Source organism: Panicum virgatum, chromosome 7N, assembly GCF_016808335.1.
Source record: "Panicum virgatum strain AP13 chromosome 7N, P.virgatum_v5, whole genome shotgun sequence".
NCBI lineage: Eukaryota > Viridiplantae > Streptophyta > Magnoliopsida > Poales > Poaceae > Panicum > Panicum virgatum.
Window position 1 is genome coordinate 31700075 of NC_053151.1, and position 24758 is coordinate 31724832.

The window sequence follows — 24758 nt, forward strand, 5'->3', positions numbered from 1 at the left end:
CAAATCATAATCCTTCTTCCTTGTCACGCCGTGCCACCAGTGACGGTTGTGAGACGCCGCCGGTGGGTGCGGCAGAACCCCACCCCCTCTCACAAAGAAATGCCGGATATCACTGCTCAAGTCAGTACGCTGCGGTGTCCGATGGAAACCGCATCGCCCCAACAACCCATTTCTCAGAGCATCGATCATCACAACACTTTCACACATTGTTTGTGCAACCAAAAAAGACTTCGGATTCGGAGCGAACAAAAGGCGTAAACCCAGTCTCCACGGAACTCTCTGAACCTTCCGTCCACTTCGCAGCAGAAGACCAATGATCGAGCCAGCAGCATTTTGTTCGTCTTGCAGTAAGGTAGGAGGAGAACAAAAGCAAGTGCCCACAGATTCCATCTGCAAAAACTGAACTTCGCTGAGAAAAGATGCGGTCAAGTTTTCCTTTAGCAGGTGGTTGCTTAGTCCCAAAGGTTCGGTCGGAAGGGCTCGCCGGCAATTCCTCCGGCGGCCAGTCGGCATGTCAACACGCCGGCCCTTGTTAACTGGCTACGGCTTCGCTTGCCAGAAATGTTTGACGATGCCCCGGCAGCGCCACTGTTCGGCTTTCCCTGGCCACGAATAAACAGTAGGGTTAGGCAGGAGAATCAATTAGGGTTAGGCGCTTTGTACCAAAGCTACATAGAGGCTGAAACAAGCCAACAATAGGCCACAGCTCTAGGTGATGCTTGATCGACTCTTACTGCAACGGCATAGCCTGTTAACCAATGTCAGAATATGGGGGGGCATGCAGCTTAGAACACACACGATAATAAAAACACAAGCCACAGAGTTAGTGGTTGGCTTTACAAAATACTATGAAGAATTACAAATGTATTCTTTCCCCAAATCTCGAATAGTTCACCAATCACCAGCGAAGGTCAGAAATATAGGAGAATCAAGCATTCTTTTAGCCCAAAAAAGAAAGGCATGAACATTTAGAGTGCTCCAGAAAGCACCAGCGATGGAATATAGTCAAATCCTTTTCAGCCCAAGTGATATTCACATCAACAGTAGAAATGCAGTGCGCTTTTTCTTGCAAAGTGCCTCAGAAATCAAGGATCCTAAGATTCAACAGCTCCGGCCAGCATGATTGATAATTGATTGCATGAAAGGGACACTCAAGAGATATCGTCCTCCAGACAAAGAAAAGGAAAAGTTGTCAGCGACAACAAAAGGACATGATGCAAACAGTAGTGAAAATTTTTTTTTTTGCAGTAAAGATACCAAAGTCAACCTGCGGAATGGCAATAACAAAAAAAAATCTAAATTAAGAAAAATTTCAGAATTCAATCGCTTGCACTTTTTTTGAACGAAGAACACATAAAAAGGACTTCAATTCATATGCAATTGCTTGGACATTTAAATTCTAATAGTTGCACTCAAGACAGGCTAAAAAGAGATTCTCTTGAAAACACACAAAAATACAGGATTATAGGCGCCAATCAACGACACGCTAACAAGATGCAAGGCCCATTTCATTATTGGTAAAGCTTTGGCATTTTCCTTGAATAGGTTAATAGCGTGCTCAGCCAAGCTTTTGCCAAATTGGATTGGCTAGCAAAATCAGGTTGCCTGTTTTCATTTCCTTTCCTCCAAAGTCTTCTTTTCTTTCTGCTGACCTCCCAAAACATATCTGCTCCCATGCTAATCCACACGTTCTGCATAAGTAATTCTTGAGATTAATTTCATGACATATGAATTCATGAGCAAATGAAAGCATTAACAATTAGAAAACAAAAGAAATTATTGATCACCTGGGATTACAAACAATAGTAGCATGCAGAGAGCATGTGCCAATAGCCCAGAAACCAGAAATACTATTGCATGGACATGGATCCCACAAGGCTAACTTCATTCAGATTAAAGTACGCGTAATAAGAAATGCACCGGTTACAAATATTCCTGCCTTCTGGTAAAATTATTATCATCTAATAGTGCCATGCGCACATTTGAGATGTTAGAAGTTTGAGATGAAAAAAAAATCAAAAGACAGTTTGCAACCTCAAATGAAATGATTAAAATGCACATAAGAAGCACTCACAGAAGAGATACATACAATTGCCAAGGAGAAACTTCTGGGCGACACCGCCAGAAAGATGCTGCTTTATGAAAGTTGGACAAACTATATTCAACCAGAGCAGTTTTTCTTTTTTCAGGATTGCTTTATGCAGGGCTTTTGTCCAACTTGCAAGAGAAGTTCTTGCAGTGACTTTCCATTGTAGAGAGACTGAACCACACCAACCTACTGGATTTTCCTCATTGCTTCTCAGCTTGGGAGACTGTCTTGTTTGAAACGATCGCCTTTTGCTCCAATATAAGTACTCGCCTGCTGGCCACAGAACTTGCTAAAGGCAAGGCGGGCAAACAGAAACGGGGGTTCAGATCCAAGCAAGAGATTCTCTCCCTCCACTTTGTGAGCAGCATTAAGCAAAATGGACAACAGCATTCCTGTAGTTAGCAAGATTTTTTGCTCAGGCACTCCAACAATGCTGATGATCAGGAGACGACCCATTGTAGTGAATGGTGGTGGTTTTGTAGTTACTGACCTCAGTCATAATGTTGTCTTCACCGTAGATGGTTGTGGAATACTTGGATCCAAGGGAGAGATTATGGTCAAAGATGGCGAAGGAGAACCAATACTATTCATCTCTAAAAAGGTAACGGATCATAACTGCAAAATATCAATGCATGCTTTCTTGATCTTCAGTGCTTCACTTGAGCTAAGATGGTGAAGAAGAACCAATATTATGTTGATCCAATTCTATGAGCATACTTGCATCAATTCATACTTCGCTTGCACTGGCTAGCTCTTAAATTTTGTAGAGATGCGGCAACAGCTTTTTGTTCCAGCTCCCATAGTCCCATTTACAATAGGGGACTAGCTCTTAAAGAAGAAAATAGTGAGAATGCAAGAACTTCATACAGAGAAATGGCAGAAACATAAATGTGAAAAAGAAACACAACTATTTGTCCTACAATATCTTCACTTCCTATGTTTCTTTGATGTTTGCATTATTAAAACTCTAAACCGCAGGGAGGAATTGTCCAGGCTCTAAGCACTAGGAACAAATGGAATGGATACTCGATGGATTACCAAGGAAAAGACAAGTTGGTCTTCAGCCTAACTGATCCGAAATCATGCATAGCACAAAGTGCTCCAATTAGAATTCATATTGAACCCAAAAGGCACTGCAAAAATTGGGATTTCGAAATTGGTGGATCTTTTGCAGATAGAGACTGTAGAATAGTTGATTGCACCAGAAAAATAGTGGCCCAGGTATGCCATCCGGACCATTATAGTCGGCTACTCTTACCTCAGCTTTTGTAGTAAATTATCTTTCCGACATTCTTTTTATTGTCACTGAATTGATTAAGGCATACATAAACTAATTCAGATCATGATTAACAAGAATTATTCCATGACAACAGCAAAAACAAAGTATATTCTACAAATCTACAGTCATGGTTCATGTTGGACTAACAGAAGTGCTTAATCATCTCAAGCTATATTGCTACCCTGTTATCCAAATAAATCTAAATGCACTTGTCTATATGAAAGTGTAGAAGTGTATTGTCAGCATCACATTCATGCCACCAACATTTAAGCACCAGGGATTGGGATCTAACGCATGGTATCTGTTCTGCAGATGGGTAGGAGAGAACTGATAGGAGGCAAGGACTTTTACCATGTGGAAGTGCAGTCAGGATATGACCAAGCTTTCATCATTGGGGTGATGGCAATTCTTGACAACATTCATGGAGAATCAACCAGATGCTGATAGCATGGATGAGAGAATAGAGTAGACTCATGTTCAATAGCACTGATCTTGCAACCTACTTTCATCTTCAAGTTAGAAACCAATGCATGCTGGCACCATCATATGATTATATGCCGCACTGAATATCATTTTGAGGCCAGCTGATATGATCCTTTCGCTGCGACTCATTTGCTTCTTTGATAAAAATGGAGACATATAAGAAGCAAGAGGCCTAATCGACTGAGTGCGCGCGCAGAAGCATAGAGCATCCCTATTCCAATGTTACCCGCCTGCTATGTATTATAACTCAACGAACAAAAATTGCAATTTTCATGAATTATCAACAAAGTTGCTAAATGTGTACACCTTGTACCATGGTCCATGGTCACTAGAAATCTGGGTCAAAGTCAACCGGGCCGTGGGTAGCAGGTGTCTAAAAATTAGCAGGTCTAAAAATATGGGTCGCTATGATATGTCATGCATAAGTAGTTATAGAGGTTCAATACAAAGTAAAAAAAAGGACAAGTAAATTCATCCAACCCATCCAACCAACTACCCCACCTAATGTAACCCTACAATAGTCACGCATGCAGCTGCCTCCTGCGGTCCTGCGGTGCCTTGCTACTCGCTTTCTCTCTCCTCTCCGGCAACCCACCTCTGAAGTCCACAAATCAACCACTGCTAGCCAACATCTCGCAGCAGGCAGTAGTAAAATTGATTTCCCATGGTGTCCTCTTCCCTTTCGTGCCCTAAGTTTTATTGGAGACAGTTTTATTCTCTGTTGGCTGTTTCTGCTCCCTAAGTGGTGTGGTACTGTCAGCTATTGGCCGTAGACCTCTTCGATATCAGCTGTGTCCCACATCTCAGCAAAAGAAACCCACATCATCCCACTCTCCCTCCTTTCCCCTGTTTTTATGTACGGCTCACGTGCTCTGCTGCTGCAGAGTGGTGACCCAAGCAGAAATGGGGCATCAACCCTGCTACACCCTGACCCTGGATTTGGGAATGCGACATCTATCCTGACTTCTGTGACTATGCCTTGTACAGTCAAAAGTAGTGCTCAAGGATATTCCTTAAGCAGTGAAATAAGAAAGAAGGATGGGAAATGTCTTGACTTAGAAATTGAAATTATGACTTACGAGTTACGACTTACGACCACCTTTACTTGGACTTCAGAAAAAAGACGGGAAATGTCTTGACTTAGTAATTGAAATTATGAAGAACTTTACCACCTCAACATGTACTTCTTTGGGACAGCTTAAATTTAATTAAAAAAACACGGCTTGCAGGGGGTAGAAACACGCAAGCATTGAATAAGAGAAGACCTCTCACGCAGGCCGAGAAAACCCCCGAACCCTTGCCCCACCCTTAAACAGGGGCGCCGTTGCCTGAGTGAGTGCGGGCCGGGACCTTCCTTTATGCTTTGGCGTGGTGGCAGGTGAGGGGATTTTTTTTTAACCCCAAGCCGAAATTCACTCCCACGGGTAGTCGAACTCAGGACCTGGGGAGTGCTACTAAGGCCATCTAACCAAGTCAGCTTAAACTAAATTTTAATGCTCGAACAAACTGAAGTCCTTCCAAAAAGCGTGATATTTGAGGCCTAGCAGACAAGCCAACATGGAACTTTCATGAACAGGCCGAAGTCCTTTCATGGCTTAACTGATTCCAGCTCCTCAACAGACTGATTATGCTAGTAAAATTAGAAACTACTCACCACCTCAAAGGCAAGTTTAAAAATTGCAATGGAAAAAACATATATTCAAACTTGTGGAGAGATAGCTAGCAAAAATTGTGTACAATGCCACTGCAGACATAGCTATCTGGGCATGAAAAACGCACAAGTGTGCATACTCTTTCCTAAAAAGAATCTATATGAGGATGAACAATAGACAGAGAAGAAATAATACAACTGAAGTACCTCTGCTTGAGTGTAAATCACTTCCATCCAATTCTTCAAGCATAATCTTCAACTGAAGAAGGGATATAAGTCATATAATTGAAGTAGCTCTGCTAGAGAGTAACTTTACTTCCATACATTCTTTCCAACATTGAGTCTTCAACTGCTAGTTCAATTTTATTCGGTTAAAAATCTCCTGAACATAGCTGCTCTTGAATCCTGGCAAAATGCCCAAAGTGACTGTTGAATTGATCATTGAAATCATCCCACCAGAGCATATGAACTTGAGGTGGGGGCTCAATCTCGTCAGTCTCCCGGGTTCCAGTCATGTCTCTACCATCAGTTTCTCCCTTTTCTCCAGCTGGCGTAATAATGAGGGAGTCAGAGACTACCAACAACTTATTCTCAAACCTGGTGGCTCGCTTGATTGGCAGTCCCGTCCAGAGTAGAAGGTACAGGCCTTTTTAATAGATCAAATTCCCAACTCCAACTCTTTGATTTCCTATAGTAAGTGTCCATTCACCGCAGAAATTATGCTCAGATATAATGTTTACAGGAGCATGTCAAGCATCATCTGTGCAAGTTTTGTAGCATCACTGCAATGGACGCTCATTTGACTCCTCTTCATGAGACTCACCAAATCATTTCACTGAATGCACAGTGCACCAAATAGCTTAACCTTTCCATTCTAATTCAGAATGAACTTGGTTTGATTACTTTCTCGACAATTAGGTAGCCTTGGTGCAACCAACATCTCAATATTTACACTTGAGTTTCTTCAGATGAATGTCCTGCAAAGCGACAATTTTGTTTCATTGAATAAATTGAATAAAACTCAACTGGGAATGTGAGATTCACAGGATTGAGGCATGTTAACAAACTAAGAGGGAAACATGTCAATTAGGTCTTTAATTTAGAAATAGTAACATTATGACTGGGGCAGTTCACACCCAACATTTCTCTCGGATTAAACATGCTACCATATTTGCGGGGGGAGGGGGGTATTAAGGCATATCTTACACAGCTTACAGAATCAGAGTGCTGATTGGGTAATTATGAGTTAGAGTAGAAATGGAGGTAGTTCAAAAAACAAAATGTACGACCTAGCACAGTTGTGATGCAGGAGGAAACTGATAAAAAAAACTTACCGGGGCCTGTTGCTCTCATCAAGATATGTCCCAGTTCTACGATGCAATAAGCACCAGATAGAGTTAAGGTGCTCTTCCCTGCATTCTCTATTTTAGTATGATTCAACTATACAGCAATTGAAACATCTAGTCTTTGACTCTGGAGAGAACAAACTTTCTGACTAGATGAAGCATGTCCTGAAGCAATAAGCATTATGCGATCCACCTCATTAGGCATCCCAGCCTTCAAAACACAACTAGTAAAAGATTTAACCGTAATATCGTCAGGGTAACACCCAGTCTCCACCATTTTGTGGAAAAGGGTGATTGCTTCTGGTATCCTACCTTTCATACAGTGCCCAATTATTAGAATAGTATATGTATACTTGTCAGGATGACACCCTTTATCTTCCATATCCAATAGGATCAAGTTTGCTTCATCCACCTTTCCACCCTTGCACAGTATATCAATCACAGGGTTATATATGAACGTTCGTGGAGCAATGTCTTGCCGCATGTTCAATTCCCTCAGAAGACCAAGAGCTTCCTCTGATCTATTATGCTTACAAAGTGAGTGTATCATGATAGAGAAAGTGTACACATTCGGTTGAATATGGTACTGAACCATATCCTTCCAAATCCTCATTGCACCATCAAGCTGTCCACATCGACAATACCCATCAATCAACGAACTAAATGTCACAACATCAGGGGGGCAGCGACGGAGCATAAGCTGTTGATACATTCCCAATGCAGATTCAATATCTCCAGCCTTTCCATATCCATTAATAAGTACATTGTATGTGACCGTGTTGGGTTTTGTTCCAGATTCAAGCATGTCATTGTATACTGCCATAGCATCCTCCATCCTGCCAACCTTACAATAACCTGAGATCACTGAGGTGTATGTCACTACATTGGCCATGCAAAAACCATCCCTTTGGAGCCTCCTTAATATCTCATGGCCCTTGTTCACCTCCTTAACCCTGCATAGCCCATCAACAAGAATATTGTGTGTGACAGTATCCGGTGAACACCCAAACTCATCCATCCTTTCAACCAACTGAAGTGCCTTTTGGACATTCCCTACCCGACACAACCACTTAATGACGACATTAAAACTCCAGACATCTGGAGAATACAGCCCCTCTTGAATCCAATTCTCAAACAAAGCAACAGCATCCTGTGTGCGGCCGTGTGCAATAAACGAGTTCACGAGCTTGTTACACGCATACGGCTCAATGTGGCAACCAAACTGGGAGCCTTTAGCGAGCAAAGTTGCCGCGGCATCAAGAAGACCCGCATTGGTGCAGGATCCTGCCACGAACGAGAAGAATCCCGCATCGGGAAAGTACCCCGACTGGCCCATCATTTGGTCGAACAGCTTAAGGGCGTTGCTGTGGCGGCCGGACCGGCACAGCAACGAGATGACGTGGCGGTAGGAGTTCTCAGAAGGGGATAGGGAGAGCGGCGGAGAGTGCAGACAGGAGAAGATGCACAGCGCGGCGGCGGCGCACGGCGCGAGGCGGACCGCGACCGCGGCGGCGAGCGGGGAGGGAGCGAGGCCGACGAAGGCAGGGATGCGGTGCGGCCGGAGGAGGGACGCTGATGCGAGCGCTTTGGCGATCCAAAGCTCGGCGGCGTGCGGCGGGGCCGGGGCCGGAGCCGGGGCCGTGGACGGATGATGCGGCGGCGGGTGGCTGTTGGGGCTGAAGTAGTGGAGGAGGCGGAGGGGGTGGTGAGGAGGGAGGCGGATGCGGACGAGCAGGAAGGTGCTGTGGAGGAGGAACATCGGAGAATGCGAGGCCGGAGCGGCGGGGCGTAGACGAAGAGGCGGCGGCGGCGGCGGAGGTCATGGACTCACGGCGCGGAGAAGAGGCATACGTGAGAGGAGTGCGCGTTGGAGGGAGAGTAGAACGAGCAGGGTTTTTTTCGGTGTTTAGCGGTGGTTTTCACAATCAAAACCGGATTCTTTTTTTCAGCAAATTCGAAATCTATTTGAATAAAAAAACACGGCAATCGGAATTCTTAACGCAAAGATACATCAACACTAGTATAATTAAAAATATACATACCTCTTTAAATAAAATTAGATGATTTTTCATTCCAATAAAAGTTTAGTAGAAAAACAAGATTATATTTTTTTAAACGATTCATCCTATTTAACAAGAATAAATATAATATAAGTATAATATTTGAACACTAAATGTGTCCTAGGAGCGTCCACTTATTCATTAAGATTTTATACATATCTTATCATACATTTAACCATTCAAACTAAATATGAGTTGTCAACAATGCTGGTGCTTGGCGCTACCACATCACCTCCACAAAATACTCCTAAGTTTTAAAGCTTGACAAAAAAAAGTAGAGTTAATCATAGAATCCTCGACGATTTAGTTCCTCTCTACTGTATAGTTGTATTGAATTAGGTTCTTATGCTTGATCAGCTTTAGCAACATGAGCGACCTTCTTAATATCTTGATAATTAGTAGAGAACCTGCTTTCTCGGTTTCTTTTCTGAAAGTACAGATAGTTGCAATTTCTATAAAATCAAAAAGAATTATAGCATAAGCACAATTTAACATTTATTCTCGTTTACCAAAAAAAATCCGGAATAATCACTCATATAAAAGATATAAAAATTATAGCATATAAGCACGACGCAGAATCTAAAGAATGTGAAGGTGCGATGTGAAAATCGCCAAAACACCCAAGTAGATTACGGCCGGGTGGCGCGGGCCGGCCGATCCGTTCCACCGTGTAGACCTGGGCAAACGTCGGGTCGGGTCGGGTTCGGGTCGGGTCGAGGTCGGGTCACGGGTCGCATAGGACGGCCCGCGCCCGACCCGTACCTATCACCGGGTCGGGTCGGGTTGGCCCGTGCACCCTGCGCGGGCGTGTCGGGTCGGGTTTTTTTTCGGGTTGGGTCGGGTTTTTTGGCCTTTGGGTCGGGTTTTTCGGGTTGGGTCGGGTTTTGGGTCAAAAATCACGGCCCGTGCCCGGCCCGTTGATTGTTGCGGGTCAAAAAATACGGCCCGCACCCACCCGCCACGTAGCTCGGGTCGGGTCGGGTCGGGTTTTTTTCGGGCGGGTTGGGTCGGGTTGTTCGAGTCGGGTGACCCATGCCAGGTCTACCACCGTGCCCCGAGAGGCCGGGGCCGTCGCCGCGCCGCCCAAATCCACCGCCGAAAGAGAAGAAAAAACCTTCGCAAAAAAAAAGAAAGAAGAAAAAAAAAGTCCCCCACTCTCTCCCGTGAAGATGGCCTCGAGCTCCAGCAGCGGCGTTGGGGCGGAAGGCGGGGTCGGCGAGGGTCCGACGACGCTGGACGAGCTGTACCAGATCAACGTGGTGCCGGCGGAGCTGCACTTCAAGTTCCGCAAGGAGCTCCAGGGCCTCCGCGTCGGCCTCAACCTCGAGGTCTCATCTCGACCCATCCTAAATCCTAAACATCGTCATAAACCCTAAATTGCTGGATATGGATTTTCGTCACACGTAGTTTTATTTGTTCGAACCGTCCAATCGTTTCCCTCTGGTAGTAAAATTGATCCCCACAAGCTCATTGGTTTCGGAAATGTCAAACCCCAAATCCCCAATGACTGCGTTTGAAAGAGTAGTTTCGTGAATTAGCCTCTCTTTTTACACATCGACCAAAATGTTACCCATCTGGAAAATTTTAGTGTTATGCCCCCATAGTGATGATTATTACTATTCTGGTTTAATCCTTTCTGCTGCTTCATAATGTCTAAATGTGATGATATATTGTCTTTGCAGTTCTTCAATCTTGAGGTGAATGATTTTGAGGCGAAGGTAGTACTGAAGCCTCTAGATTACGACCGGAAGTGGAAATTCCAGTACAAGCCCATCAATGGTGACATACAGCTGCTCTCCAAGAAGATACCAGTTACAAAGTTTCTAAATCTACAGGTTCTTTTCTTCTGCAGAATCCTGTTAATTGGAATATTGTTTTGTGACAGAAGACAGCCAGCTACTTTATATTATTGATATATATTGGCGAGTAAAGTCCATCATCGGTCCGCTGTGTCATCCCAGTCCCTAAACATGCAAATTGATTGTTTAGGTCCTCAAACTTATTCATCTAGGTTATCTTGGTCCTCAAACTTGTTCGGCTGTGTCATATCGCTCCCTAAACTTAGAAATCACTCGTTTAGTTCTTCAAACTTGTTCAGTTATGTCATCCCGGTCCCTAAACTTGGTTTTGAGTCTTTTCTAGGTCAAAACAATACGATCTAAAAACTCTATATCGAAAAATAATTCGTAATTTTTTTATACAAACTTGAATGAAGACAAACTTTATATCAAAATTGTAGCCCTCGACGCAATCTATAACTTTGTAGTTGAAAATTTTCTGATCAAAACTGTTTAAGGACCCAAAATATTGCTATAAGTCTATAGATTTTGAAATTTCACTAAATGACTTCAAATAAAAAACTTTTCAACTACAAAGTTGTAGACCGTGTTGAGGGCTATAATTTTGACATAAAGTTTATCTTCATTCGAGTTCATATCAAAAAGTTATGAATTATTTTTTAATATAGAGTTTTAGATCGCCCTATTTTGATCTAGATGAGACTCAAAACCAAATTTAGGGACCGGGATGACACAACTGAACATGTTTGAGGACCTAAATGGGTGATTTCTAAATTTAGGGACCAGGATGACACAGCCGAACAATTTCGAGGACCTAAATAGTCGATTTGTGAGTTTAGGGACCAGGATGACACAGCCGAACAAGTTTAGGGACAGGTGATAGACTTTACTCTATATTGTCCATGAAACATGCATCTGATGAGGTGGCTACCAATGTTAATTGGTCAATGCGACTGAAAGTTATGCATTTGATTCTTAAGTAAACACATGGACTTTATGCAAGTAGAAGTTGGAAATCAAAATACTGGTATAAGTATTCTTATGTATTTGCTGCCTTGATTCTGATAGCATAATGTTGAAGAAAAATATCGCAATACACCTCGGCAAAGGATAATTATTATCTGTACAAAGTGCAAGCTGCCTCTTGTATATGCACCAACTCTGGCTGCATATTCTTTAGAACTATTCCTTGGGATGCATCGACTTTTATTACAAGAAGCAAGAATAATGTTTTTTATTTCTAGTTACATGAAGTATGAAACCACCTAAATACTGTGTGGATGTCTAGTATCTTTCTCTTTTGTTATTTTACATTTCCATGAGCAAATGAGGGTAGTTGATAGCACAATGTAGTTGATATGCTAGTCTTCCCTATGTGTGATTTGATGATTAAAGGTTACATGCTTAGTTCTTTATCCTAGCAGAGAATTGGTCATTTTAAATGGTCCTGAAATTGCCATGCTACATTAGGAACAGAGTATATACCATTTTCCTAGCCAGGAAGTCCACCGAAAGGTGTGCAGTAATCATCAGCATCTAATATAGATGCCATAAACATGATAAGGTAGAAAAATCGCAACAGTTGCCCATCCCATCCATGATTAACATGACCAAACCCAGAAATGCTTAATGTTTTGATTTTTAGAAGTTCCTTTTGTGGCACTTATAGTGCATGAAATTTCTAACAGCATGGGTTACACAGGTTGGCATCGGTCACAATTTTCATCTGAATGCAACTGGATGGAAATGGAAGCTTTCCACTTGTCTTGGGGGAGATGGTGTCTCTCAGATAAGAAATAAGTCTAAAATCAGCATGTTCCCAGGGTTTGATTTGAGGATTGGATGGAGAGCTGAATATGTGCTTCCTGAGATTCATGGGTGAGTCTGGGTCAACGCTAACACTACTTAAATTGCTTGACCATTAGAAGCATTCATGCAGGATCCTAGACTCATCCATAAAAAACCTACTACATGAGGAACATTTGAAGTTACGAACACTACATCTCAAGCTTTTCTTTTTTCTAATCAAGACTGCAACTCAACTGTGGTTGTCATCTTTGCTCTATGCAGGGCTCTTGGCACAGGAGAACCTGCCTTCAGTATGAACTATGGGCGGCTGCATGCATCGATAGATCGGTTAGAGGCCGTCGTTACCCAGTCAGATCGGTACTGACCTTCCATGGTGGAAGTCAAAAGGCAAGAGAGTTTCTTGATCAACAGCAAACCTGCAATGATCTCACCCAGATCCTAGGGTTTATTAGGAGCATTTTGAAGCTCCGTGTATGATGTACAGCAATAGCAAACGTTCACGCTAGGACAACTTTGAGAAGCATCTTGAGATTCTCCAAACCCTAGGGCGGCTTTTCTTGTTTCTGAAAGCATATAACGAAATAATGTTCGAACTACTTGTGTTTGGCACTTAGGACGTTTATCAAAGAACATGCTCGCATACACTATCTGAGTATCAGTACAAGCTGCTGTAACCTCATTCCACACACTAGCAGTTGCTAGCATGATCTTTAGACATACAGATTTGCATTGTGTTCGCTTACACCTTGCGTGAAGTCGCAGCAAGGAAATACGTGATTCAACGGTTTTCATTCCTCTTCGAAAAATGCTGAGTGCAAGGCCAGCAGACGAACTTGTTGCACGCCCAGACTGTGGTTCTATAGAATATGTAAGTGCCAGATAGTTACTGGGATAGCCACGACACAAAACATAGAACCAAGGTTTATGTCTTGAAGGGTATTCATTCATTGATCAACCAGTACAGTATGCAAAAATGTCTGTTTAGATTAGACTAAGCTCTCTTCCATAAGAGGGGTTTCCCTAGATAACCAATGTTTCTCCTGACGGTCCAAGACGAGCTACCGATTCATTTACTCTTGCGCTCGCTGTTGTAGTCATCAATCAGCTTCTCAACATCCTTCCAGAATAGACCTTCCACAAGAACCCCTTCCTTAGTAAACCTGCCAAAGGAATACCGTTAGTATGTGTGCAAATGAAGATTCAGGAGAAAAGGAAATAGTTACTACTTACTCTCCCTGTCCCAAAATAGGTGCACTTATATCTTTGTCCTAATTGAAACTATCCAAAATAGGTGCACTTATATCTTTGTCCTAATTGAAACTATCTTAAAGTTTTGATTTAGTTTATAGAGAAGAGTGTCTATTTATGTCACCAAATAGATGCATTATGAAAATATATATCATGATGAATCTAATGATATATATGTCGTGTCACAAATATAGGTAATTTTTTGTATAAATTTGTTCAAAAAAATTTAAGATGGCCTGACTTTTTTTATAAGGATGGCCTGGCTTAGGATAAAACTAGAAATGCACTTATTTTGGGAAGGAGGGAGTATGTCACAAGGATGTTCTAATAGGCTTTTATGCAATGACATACAACAAAAATTCGCAAACAACATCAACATCAACAAAGCCTTTTAATCCCAAGCAAATTGGGGTAGACTAGAGTTGAAATCCAACAAAGACCATTATTCATGGTTCTGGCACGTGAATCGCGGCTTTCCAAGCACTCCTATCCAAGGACAAATCTCTAGGTATACTCCAGTCTTTCAAGTCTCTTCTAATTGTTTCTTCCCATGTCAACTTCGGCCGGCCCCTGCCTCTCCTCATATTACCGTCGTGCTTTAGGATACCACTATGCACTGGTGCCTCTGGCGGTCTCCGTTGGACATGTCCAAACCATCTCAGCCGGTGTTGGATAAGCTTTTCTTCAATTGGTGCTATCTCTAGCCTATCCCGTATATCATCATTTCGAACTCGATCCCTCCTTGTATGCCCACAAATCCAACGCAACATGCGCATTTCTGCAACACTTAATTGTTGGACGTGCCGCCTTTTTGTAGGCCAATATTCCGCACCATACAACATTGCCGGTCTAATCGCCGTTCTATAAAACTTGTCTTTTAACTTCTGAGGTACCTTCTTGTCACAAAGGACGCCAGATGCTTGGCGCCACTTCATCCATCCCGCTTTGATTCTATGACTAACATCCTCATCAATATCTCCATCTCTCTGTAGCATCGATCCCAAATATCGAAAGTTATCCCTCTTGGGCACTACTTGGCCTTCCAAACTAACATCTCCCTCCTCATGAGTGGCGCCGAAATCACACCTCATATACTCAGTTTTAGTCATGCTAAGTCTAAAACCTTTGGACTCTAGCGTTTGCCGCCACAACTCCAGCTTCCTATTCACTCCCGCACGGCTTTCATCAACTAACACGACATCATCAGCGAAAAGCATACACCAAAGAATATCACCTTGTATGTCTCTTGTGACCTCATCCATCACTAGGGCAAAAAGATACGAGCTCAAAGCTGATCCTTGAGGTAGTCCTATCTTAATCGGAAAATCATCTGTGTCACCATCACTTGTTCGGACCCTAGTCATTACATTATTGTACATGTTCTTAATGAGGGCCACTGTTATGGTAGGACAAGTGTATGAAAGGCGCCGCCGTGGCTGAAGAGAAGACAGAGCACGCACCCACTACGTCGTAGCAGTTTACCCTATGTTTGAATTTGTATTTCCCAAGTCAGTTGTAATCAAACCTATAACTATCGTATCCAGTGGCTAATGGAAGTTATGCTAGAGATCAATTAGATCTCTTGGCGTCCCGCACGTCTTTGCCTCTGTTTCCTGCGCGCAACTTCTGCTCCCGCTCGACGCCGGCCGCCAGGACGGCGTCGCGCCCTCACCGTCGCCGGGACCCGAGTCCCCGGCCACCCGTCCACCATAGCTACGCTCTACGCCGTGCGCACTCTGACATTTTGGTATCAGACGTCCCCTCGATGTCTGGGACCGCAGCCGCATCCTCCTCCGTAACCGTCGCCGCTACTTCCGCCACCAGCGCCTCGTTGCCGATGGCCGTCGCCCCCACCTCCGGCCACCACCAACCTCCACTACCACCCCCGCCGCCGCCACAAGTACACCACATCCCCAATGCATCGGCTTCGGATAGCTCCTCTGCCCTGAACACGCTGACCTCCGCCATTTATGGCCTTCAGCGGCAGATGGGCCAATTTGCAGCTCGTCTCGCCACCGTGGAAGGAAGACCATCGGGGGCCGCCGGCGAATCCTCTCAGGCCACGCGCGGATTCGCCCAGGCCGAACCACCTCTTCCGCCGCCCGGGTACCCAGTGCTCGGTATGCCGGGGTACGGCGAGATTCCTCCTCTGCAGCCTTCACCGTCGGTCATCATCCATACCGATACTTCACACAGACCAATTCCCATCACCCAGATCCCATTTCCCCACTCTCCATCCCAAATCCCAATCTTCCAGCAACCGCCGCAAGAAAATCTCGATGAGCATGATGATGGCGCTGCCATTCCGCGCTATCACAAATTGTCCTTCCCAGTCTTCGACGGCAAGGAAGATCCAATTGGTTGGCTTAATCGCTGCGACCACTTCTTCCGCGCGCAGCGAACTCGTGAAGCCGACAAGGTGTGGCTGGCATCCTTCCATATGACTGGCGTCGCGCAACATTGGTTCTACATGTTGGAACGCGACGCCGGCGACATCCACGCCATCACCTGGCCTATGTTTAGGTCCTTGTGCCAGCAGCGTTTTGGACCCCCACTCGGCACAAATCATCTTGCCGAGCTTGCGAGGTTGCCATTTCGCGGATCAGTCTCCGATTATCAAGAGACATTCCAGATGCGCTTGGCGCATGCGGGACCACTGTCCGCGGCACAGCAGGTTCAGCTCTTCACTGGGGGCTGCCGCAACCGCTTCGCACTGATGTCGAGTTGCACGCTCCTCAGGACCTGCAACGTGCCATGGCTTTGGCGCGCGCGTTCGAGCGTCGGTCATCCTCGCTGCCATCATCGACTTTCAGTCGCGCACCAAGGATACCGCCTCGTACCTCTACGGCTGCACTGACAGCATCACCTCAGGCGACAGCTCCAGTGTCCCTTCAAGGTACTTCCAGACCGCTTCGCCGGCTAAGTCCTGCTGAAATGGCCGAGCGTCGACAGCAAGGACTCTGCTACAATTGTGATGAGCAGTACATCCGCGGCCACAAGTGTCCCAAGCTTTTCTATCTGGAGGTAACTGATTTTGATGATCTTGATGACACTGAACACACAAGCACAGAAGAGCATGAGGATCAACCACCTGTCATTTCATTACATGCCATTGCTGGACTCACAACCAATGACACCATGAAAGTGAATGTGAAAATTGGAGAGTCTGTACTATGTGCACTGTTGGATTCAGGCTCTTCGTCCAACTTCATCAGTTTGGAGGCAGCAGACCACATTGGCTTGCACCTTCATGACAGTAATGGAGCTAGTGTCATCGTCGCCAATGGTGACCGAGTGGCATGTCGTGGCCTCGCTCGTGATGTGGCAGCTCGCATTGGTTCTGAATTCTTCTCAGTAGAATGCTATACCATTCCACTTGACTGCTTTGACATGGTACTTGGCATTTCTTTCCTCAAGACATTGGGGCCTATACTCTGGAACTTCGATGAACTATGCATGTCATTCTGGCATCGTGGGCATCGCGTAGTGTGGAGAGGCATTGGATCGCCACAACGTGCTAAATCAACTCCTGGTCACATTCACACACTGTACACTACAGAACCACCCTTGCTGGAATCACTATTGACCTCTTTTCAAGATGTCTTTGATCCACCCACAGGATTGCCCCCAGCACGTGATTGTGACCACCGCATCCACCTGCTACCACAGTCAGCACCAGTAGCGGTTCGTCCCTACCGTTATCCACAGCTGCAAAAAGATGAGCTTGAAACACAATGTTCAACCATGTTACAGCAGGGAATCATCAGACCGAGTACTTCTCCATTTTCAGCACCAGTTCTACTTGTTAAGAAACAAGATAATACTTGGAGATTTTGCGTGGATTATAGAGCTCTCAATGATATCACGGTCAAAGACAAATTCCCAATACCAATAGTTGAAGAGCTCTTGGACGAACTCCATGGTGCCAGATTTTTCAGCAAGTTGGATTTACGTGCGGGATATCATCAAGTTCGAGTACACCCCAATGATGTGGAAAAGACAGCATTTAGAACACATCACGGTCACTTTGAGTTTCTGGTGATGCCGTTTGGGTTAACTAACGCCCCAGCAACATTTCAAGCATTGATGAATTCAGTCCTGCACCGATTTCTCAGAAAATGTGTCTTGGTATTCTTTGATGACATTTTAATTTACAGCAATTCATATTCTGAACATCTCCAACACTTAAGAGCTGTCCTTTCTACACTGCGTGATCATAACCTCCATGTTAAGAAATCCAAATGTGCATTTGCTACTCAGTCAGTCACCTATTTGGGTCATGTTATATCAGCTTCTGGAGTAGCAATGGACAGTGACAAAATTTCTGCAGTTGAATCATGGCCAACACCTAAAACAGCTAAGGAATTGCGTGGGTTCCTTGGGCTTGCAGGCTATTATCGACGTTTTATCAGCAACTTTGGAACTATAGCTGCACCTTTGACACAATTGCTGAAGAAAGATTGTTTCTCCTGGTCAGATCAAGCATCATTAGCTTTCTCTGCTCTTAAAAAGGCCCTGTCATCTGCACCAGTTCTGCAGCTCCCAAATTTCAGTGAGTCCTTCATTGTTGACTGTGACGCTTCAGGCTCTGGGTTTGGGGCAGTATTGCACCAACATTCTGGTCCTCTAGCATTCTACAGCAAACCATTTGCGGCCCGTCATTTCAAACTAGCAGCTTATGAAAGAGAACTTATCGGGTTGGTGCAAGCAGTCAGACATTGGCGTGCATATCTTTGGGGCAGAAAATTCATAGTCAGAACAGATCATTATGCTCTGAAATTTATGCTTGATCAAAGGCTTTCTACAGTACCCCAGCACCAATGGATAAGCAAGTTATTTGGTTATGACTTCATTGTTGAATATCGGCCTGGTCGCCTAAACACAGTGGCAGATGCTCTTTCCCGCCGTGTACAACCACAAATGGAACTCTCACTTCTGTCTGGGCCTTCATTCCAGTTATTTGCAGACCTCAAAGCTGAACTAGAAAGTACTGCAGCCCTATGTGAGCTTCGGGACAATATCACAACAGCTCGTGGCACTGAATGGAGCGTCCAAGATGGCCTGATCATGCATGGTTCTCGTGTCTTTGTACCCAGCAATTCAGCTCACATTGATAACATTTTGCAAATGGCTCATACAGCTGGGCATGAGGGAATTCAGAAAACTCTCCATAGATTACGCCGTGACTTCAGCATTGACAATGACAAACAAATTGTTCGCAGTTTTGTCAAATCTTGCACAACCTGCCAACGAAACAAAACTGAAACACTTCACCCTGCCGGCCTACTGCAGCCATTAGAAGTTCCTTCTCAGATCTGGTCAGACATCTCCATTGACTTCATTGAGGGACTTCCCAAAGTAAATGGCAAAAGCGTCATTCTCACAGTGGTCGATAGATTTTCGAAGTATGCACATTTTATTGCACTGGGCCACCCATACACGGCAACTTCAGTAGCTCGAGCATTTTTTCAAGACATCGTGCGGCTGCATGGATTCCCAACATCTATTGTCAGTGATCGCGATCCTGTGTTCACGGGCCATGTGTGGCGCGATCTCTTCAAGCAGGCCGGAGTGCAACTCAGCATGAGCACGGCATTCCATCCACAAACAGACGGGCAGTCAGAAGCTGTCAACAAAACCATTGCTATGTATCTCAGATGCATTACAGGTGACCGCCCTCGGGCATGGTTGGATTGGCTCCCTTGGGCAGAATTTTGCTACAACACAAGCTACCATACAGCTCTGCGCACTACACCATTCCAAGTTGTTTATGGTCGCCCCCCACCACCAGTGCTTCCTTACAATGCCAATTCAGCCCGTACTACAACTGTTGACACACTCCTGCAAGAACGAGACATATTTCTCGCCGATGTCCGTGAGCGCTTGCTTCAAGCTCAAGAATACGCTCGCCGGTATTATGATGCTCATCACCGTGCTGTAGAGTTCCAAGTGGGAGATTGGGTGTGGCTCCGACTACTACATCGTCCAGTGCAATCCCTCATTCAAGGATCACGCAACAAGCTGAGCCCAAAATATGCAGGCCCCTATCAGATTACAGAACGCATTGGAGCACTAGCTTATCGGTTACAGCTGCCAGAAGGAGCTCGACTTCATGATGTATTCCATGTGGGTGTTCTCAAATCATTTCATGGTACAACGCCTGCTGCAGCACCCTCCCTACCACCTATGCAACATGGGCGTCCCCTGCAAACCCCAGAACGTGTTCTCAAATCACAGCTCCGCCGAGGACAGTGGCACATTCTTGTCCAGTGGTCTGGCCTACCCCCAGCAGACACTACATGGGAGCCTGTGGACAAGTTTCGCGAAGCATACCCTGACTTCCAGCTCGAGGACGAGCTATTTCCCGAGGGAGGGAGAGATGTTATGGTAGGACAAGTGTATGAAAGGCGCCGCCGTGGCTGAAGAGAAGACAGAGCACGCACCCACTACGTCGTAGCAGTTTACCCTATGTTTGAATTTGTATTTCCCAAGTCAGTTGTAATCAAACCTATAACTATCGTATCCAGTGGCTAATGGAAGTTATGCTAGAGATCAATTAGATCTCTTGGCGTCCCGCACGTCTTTGCCTCTGTTTCCTACGCGCAACTTCTGCTCCCGCTCGACGCCGGCCGCCAGGACGGCGTCGCGCCCTCACCGTCGCCGGGACCCGAGTCCCCGGCCACCCGTCCACCATAGCTACGCTCTACGCCGTGCGCACTCTGACAGCCACATACTTTGTTGGGACTTTATGCCTATCCAAAGCCCACCACATCACATTCCGTGGTATCTTGTCATAAGCCTTCTCCAAGTCAATGAAAACCATCTGTAGATCCTTCTGCTCTCTATACCGCTCCATGACATGTCTTATTAGGAAAATCGCTTCTATGGTTGACCTTCCAGGCATGAAACCAAACTGGTTCATAGTGACCCGCGTCATCCCTCTCAAACGATGCTCAATAACTCTCTCCCATAGCCTCATAGTATGGCTCATCAACTTAATTCCCTGGTAGTTGGTGCAGCTTTGAATATCCCCTTTGTTCTTGTAGATCGGCACCAATATACTCCTTCTCCACTCTCCAGGCATCTTGTTCGACCGAAAAATACGGTTGAAAAATTCGCAAACAGCATTTCAGGAAAACTAGAACATCAGTTCAAACAATAAGTTATCTATATGCACTTGAGCTTGTGTGTTTTCTCATGTCCGGGAATAAGACCCAGAAAGCAACCACTATGATTTTTCAATTAACACCTAATATACTATGGAATCACATAGGAGTTTAGGTACATCATACAAGAAATATATTTAGTAGCAGCCATGCGTGAACTACCTAATCAGATTATCTTAAAGTAGGACAGATGTGTCAGCTCTGGATAGTAAGCATTTCAGTCAGATTTAAAATACAACTAGAAAGACATGGCTCACTACAATCCAGATTAATTCTCAAAATTTTATAATTCTCAACTGAATGCTATTTAATACATACCACTTTGTCACGCTCTTAGTGAAATGGACTGGCTTATTAGCAGAGATAGATTGCGGGTCTGCACTGGCTATTGTGAGGGTGTACATGTCCGAGAACCTTGGTAGCTTAGAAGAAATAATGAGGCCGGTGCTGTTGAAAGAACCCTGGGAGAAAATCATAAGTTAGCAAAGGTATAGACAAATACTGAACAAGAACAGACATCTCAAGAAACTGGCAATCACAATTCTCCATAGTTCAAAATACGATCACTTCACTATCTAATAAGCGGGGCATTCACTACTACATCCATCTTGAAGGCAACACATACACCAAAAGGAATTGCTGGGTAAATAACAAGTACTGCTTCATAAAACATATGATTTAGCGACTCCAAGGACTGGATAGCAGAGCAAATTTTAAATTACGGTCAAAGGTCTGGAAGCAAAATAGCTAAATAATAATCATCTATATATATAAACACCCTGTTACTGTCTAAACTTGGTTTCATTTCTTCTAAATTGAGAATTTTATAGTAACATGCAAGTCGTGGCTAAATAAAGTAGTTGTTTGCGTTCAAGCAAAAGTAGTGCACAATATTGCAACTACTCAGCATAGAGCACCACCCCAGATACAACTAATCCACATAGGGTATCACTGTGACTCGGACTGAAAAGCTCAAAATCAAAGGCATGTGTTGAGCAATGAGGAAGCAAAATACACACAAGCACATGGCTCCCTAAGTGAAGGATAAAGAATAGAAATCAAGTTGTCCAATGTTCAACAAGCATGAGAAAAAGCTACTCCATTGGCAACAAAAATGTTCATAAAGTGGGATTAGAAAACATATCACAACTTTAAAATCCAGAAACTTCCAGTGTGATTGCAAATAAGATAGCAGTAATTTGTGTCATCAGAATTTGCAACAGGTGAAAACTCCTTAACATTGTTCAGCGTGGGCAAATGACTTCCCCTGCAGGATACTTGGTTGAAGAACAACCGCTTCAGTTGGTTAAATATAGCATTATTCAACACTCTACAACAAGCAACTTCTTCAGATGATTTTTTAAAAAACACAACTACCTCCATCAGAACTTTAAGATGGAACACAGACAAGAACTTCGTACTAATGTCAGTATCATAATTTCTTCCTACTCATGATCAACCATATCTAACAGATGCAGATACCCAAACTGAAAATAAAAATACAAAGTTTCATTCTGATACAGTTACAGTCATGAAGAAAGTAGAATGGATAGCATATTAACATCTACACATGAAATTCAAGAGCAACAGGCAGAGAAGGTGACTAACCATAGGAGGATGGGTGAAGAGGATGGCATCCTTCTCCTTGGTGTAGCTAAGGATCAGCAGCACCACATTCAACACCACATACGTATCGACCCAATCAAGTCAAGGACTACAGCAAAAATCAACAATTCCACACGATTCTCAACCGAAATCAGATCTAGCGCCGATCCATCAGAAGCAAAAGAGCGGGCAAACCCAGAGACGAAAAGGATATAATGCGATGCAGCCGAGGAGGAACTCGCGGTTCTGTGGGAACTTCTTCGGGTAGAACTGCGCGAGAAGGGCGACGGCGATCACGGCCGCCCCGATCCCCAGCTTCAAGTTGCCCAACCGCGTGTCCTCCGTGTACCCCTTGCTCTTCACGACCTGCACGCACCACGGAACCACCTCGTCAGATGGGAAATCTAAAGGAACCAAGTGGGAGGAGCGATCGAGAAGGGGCGGGAAGAGGGAGGAGGGTGGAGGGACTAGGGTTTAGGGTGAAGCGCCGTACATCGGAGATGGTCTCGTCGAGGAGGTGCTTGATGGAGTGCGGGTCGAGGAGGTTGGCCTTCTTCGGGGTCACCTTCGCCGGCGTGGCTGTCGAGCCGTCGCTCGCCATCTGCGCCGCTGCTCCGCGAGATCGTCGGCGAGGAGGAAGTGGGGAAGACCCGGGCGAGTGAGGGATGAGAGATGCGGGGCCGTGGGTATATTCGGGATGAGTCGATGACGGGTGGGGGCCGTAGTACTGGGGCCCGAAACGTCAGTGAGAAATACGGGCTGCTTGCTGGTACGCTGGACAAGGTCTCAACGCTGAGAGTGCGGACCAATGGGAGATCAGGAACGCGTCATTGGAGCGCCATGTCAGCACTGTGATTAAAAAAATCGAGTTCAAGGCTGTGTTTAGTTTCTTCCGAAAATTTTATTGAGAAAAATCTTGCTATTTAGGAGTATTAAATAATTTTTGTTTACAATATTTTTTACATAGATATGTCGTAAATCACGAGATAAATCTAATAAATCTAATTAATTCATAATTAGCGAATGATTACTATAACGTCTTATAATATTTAAATGATATGCTAGTCGATGAAAGGGTGAAATGAAACTTTGTTTTGGGATATCTTGTTTCATTCATCATTTCAAATGCCTAAAGATGACATGGCACTTTTGAAGAACCTCATAATGAAATCTTGCAAAAGGAATAGCCTAAGTAGAACCTTTCTTTTTTTGTCAAACATGCTCCCTCCGTCCTGAAATGTGAGGTATTTTGTTTTGTTTTAAGTCAAAGTAGTCTAAATTTCACCCAGTTTATAGAAAAAAATATTAACATCTAACATATAAAAAAATAAATTATAAAAATATATTTCATAATAAATCTAATTATTCTCATTTGACATTCAAAATATTATTACTCTTTTCTATGAACTTAGTCAACTTTTCAAAATATTATTACTCTTTTCTATGAACTTAGTCAACTTAGAATAGTTTGACTTAAAACCAACCAAAATACAAATTTTAAGACGAAGGGAGTATGCCTTATGAAAAGCCTGACAAGGAGCCAAACAATCGATCGCCTTTCGCTACATGATCAGAAAGACAAAACAAGGCTTGCCCGAGGATTTATCACAACTTGTCGTCCAGACTTAGCCAACCATGTTAACTTTTGGCTTGAATGATAAGTGCACAGTGACGCAGAAGTTATCAGGGATGCTTATTGATGTAATAATCTCGGAACAACATAATTGGCTAACATAATGAGTTCCTGGGCATCCAATTAACACTGAAGTTGGACAGCAATAATCACTCAGCTGACCCTTCTATAAACTCACCTCATAATAAGCATGCTTTCGAAAGATACAGAGAATAGTCACAATTCAAATACCAGTCAAAGATTCAAGAACATTCCAAGTTTTGGAATTCAGCAAACAGCTGCTCTTTCGAGGTCAGTAAATTTCTGATGTCGAGATCTGAGCACTATAAAAAAAGATAAGATTTGTCGAGCTGTCCCAGATGCATGCCAGAATATACGAGTGAACAACTACTGACTGACTTGTCTCTCACATGCATCGCCATCTGTTCACATACATTTCATAATCAAAACATTTGATCTTGAACAGCTGGAAAGTTTTTTTCTCCTTGTTTTTTTTTGTCTAGTTAGAATAGCTGCTGGGCAATTCAGATGAAATAGCACCTATAAGCAAATGTGTTTAACACATTCTTGAGCAGAACAAGGCATGCATC

General features: G+C 44.1%; 3 protein-coding genes across 8 annotated transcripts; 1 reads left to right on the forward strand and 2 right to left on the reverse strand.

Moving 5' to 3' along the window:
• Positions 1-803: 803 nt before the first annotated feature.
• On the reverse strand, positions 804-8720 carry LOC120680770 (pentatricopeptide repeat-containing protein At2g06000-like). Of its 5 annotated transcripts, XM_039962296.1 has the most exons (7): positions 6837-8720; positions 5710-6479; positions 3720-4081; positions 2580-2917; positions 2090-2481; positions 1788-1961; positions 804-1691 (listed from the first exon to the last, which is right to left on the reverse strand). In XM_039962296.1, exon 1 carries the CDS (start codon positions 8605-8607, stop codon positions 6943-6945), a length of 1665 nt encoding a protein of 554 aa, XP_039818230.1. In that variant the 5' UTR covers positions 8608-8720; the 3' UTR covers positions 804-1691; positions 1788-1961; positions 2090-2481; positions 2580-2917; positions 3720-4081; positions 5710-6479; positions 6837-6942. The 5 variants fall into 5 exon arrangements, with proteins under 5 accessions (XP_039818230.1, XP_039818229.1, XP_039818232.1 ...); XM_039962295.1 differs by having other exon boundaries at positions 1788-2481; positions 3720-3867; XM_039962298.1 differs by lacking the exon at positions 1788-1961.
• A 1237-nt stretch (positions 8721-9957) lies between these two features.
• LOC120680772 lies at positions 9958-13200 on the forward strand. Of its 2 annotated transcripts, XM_039962300.1 has the most exons (5): positions 9958-10012; positions 10045-10236; positions 10591-10743; positions 12410-12585; positions 12778-13200. In XM_039962300.1, exons 2-5 carry the CDS (start codon positions 10078-10080, stop codon positions 12878-12880), a joined length of 591 nt encoding a protein of 196 aa, XP_039818234.1. In that variant the 5' UTR covers positions 9958-10012; positions 10045-10077; the 3' UTR covers positions 12881-13200. The 2 variants fall into 2 exon arrangements, 1 of the variants encoding a protein (XP_039818234.1); XR_005677787.1 differs by having other exon boundaries at positions 9960-10236; positions 12410-12694; positions 12778-13160.
• Positions 13201-13346: 146 nt separating this feature from the next.
• Positions 13347-23253, reverse strand: LOC120680771 (probable signal peptidase complex subunit 2). Its single transcript, XM_039962299.1, has 5 exons — positions 23029-23253; positions 22750-22901; positions 22539-22620; positions 21249-21391; positions 13347-13676 (listed from the first exon to the last, which is right to left on the reverse strand). The coding sequence occupies exons 1-5, from the start codon at positions 23134-23136 to the stop codon at positions 13583-13585; spliced, it is 579 nt and encodes a 192-aa protein (XP_039818233.1). The 5' UTR covers positions 23137-23253; the 3' UTR covers positions 13347-13582.
• Between the last annotated feature and the right edge of the window lie 1505 nt (positions 23254-24758).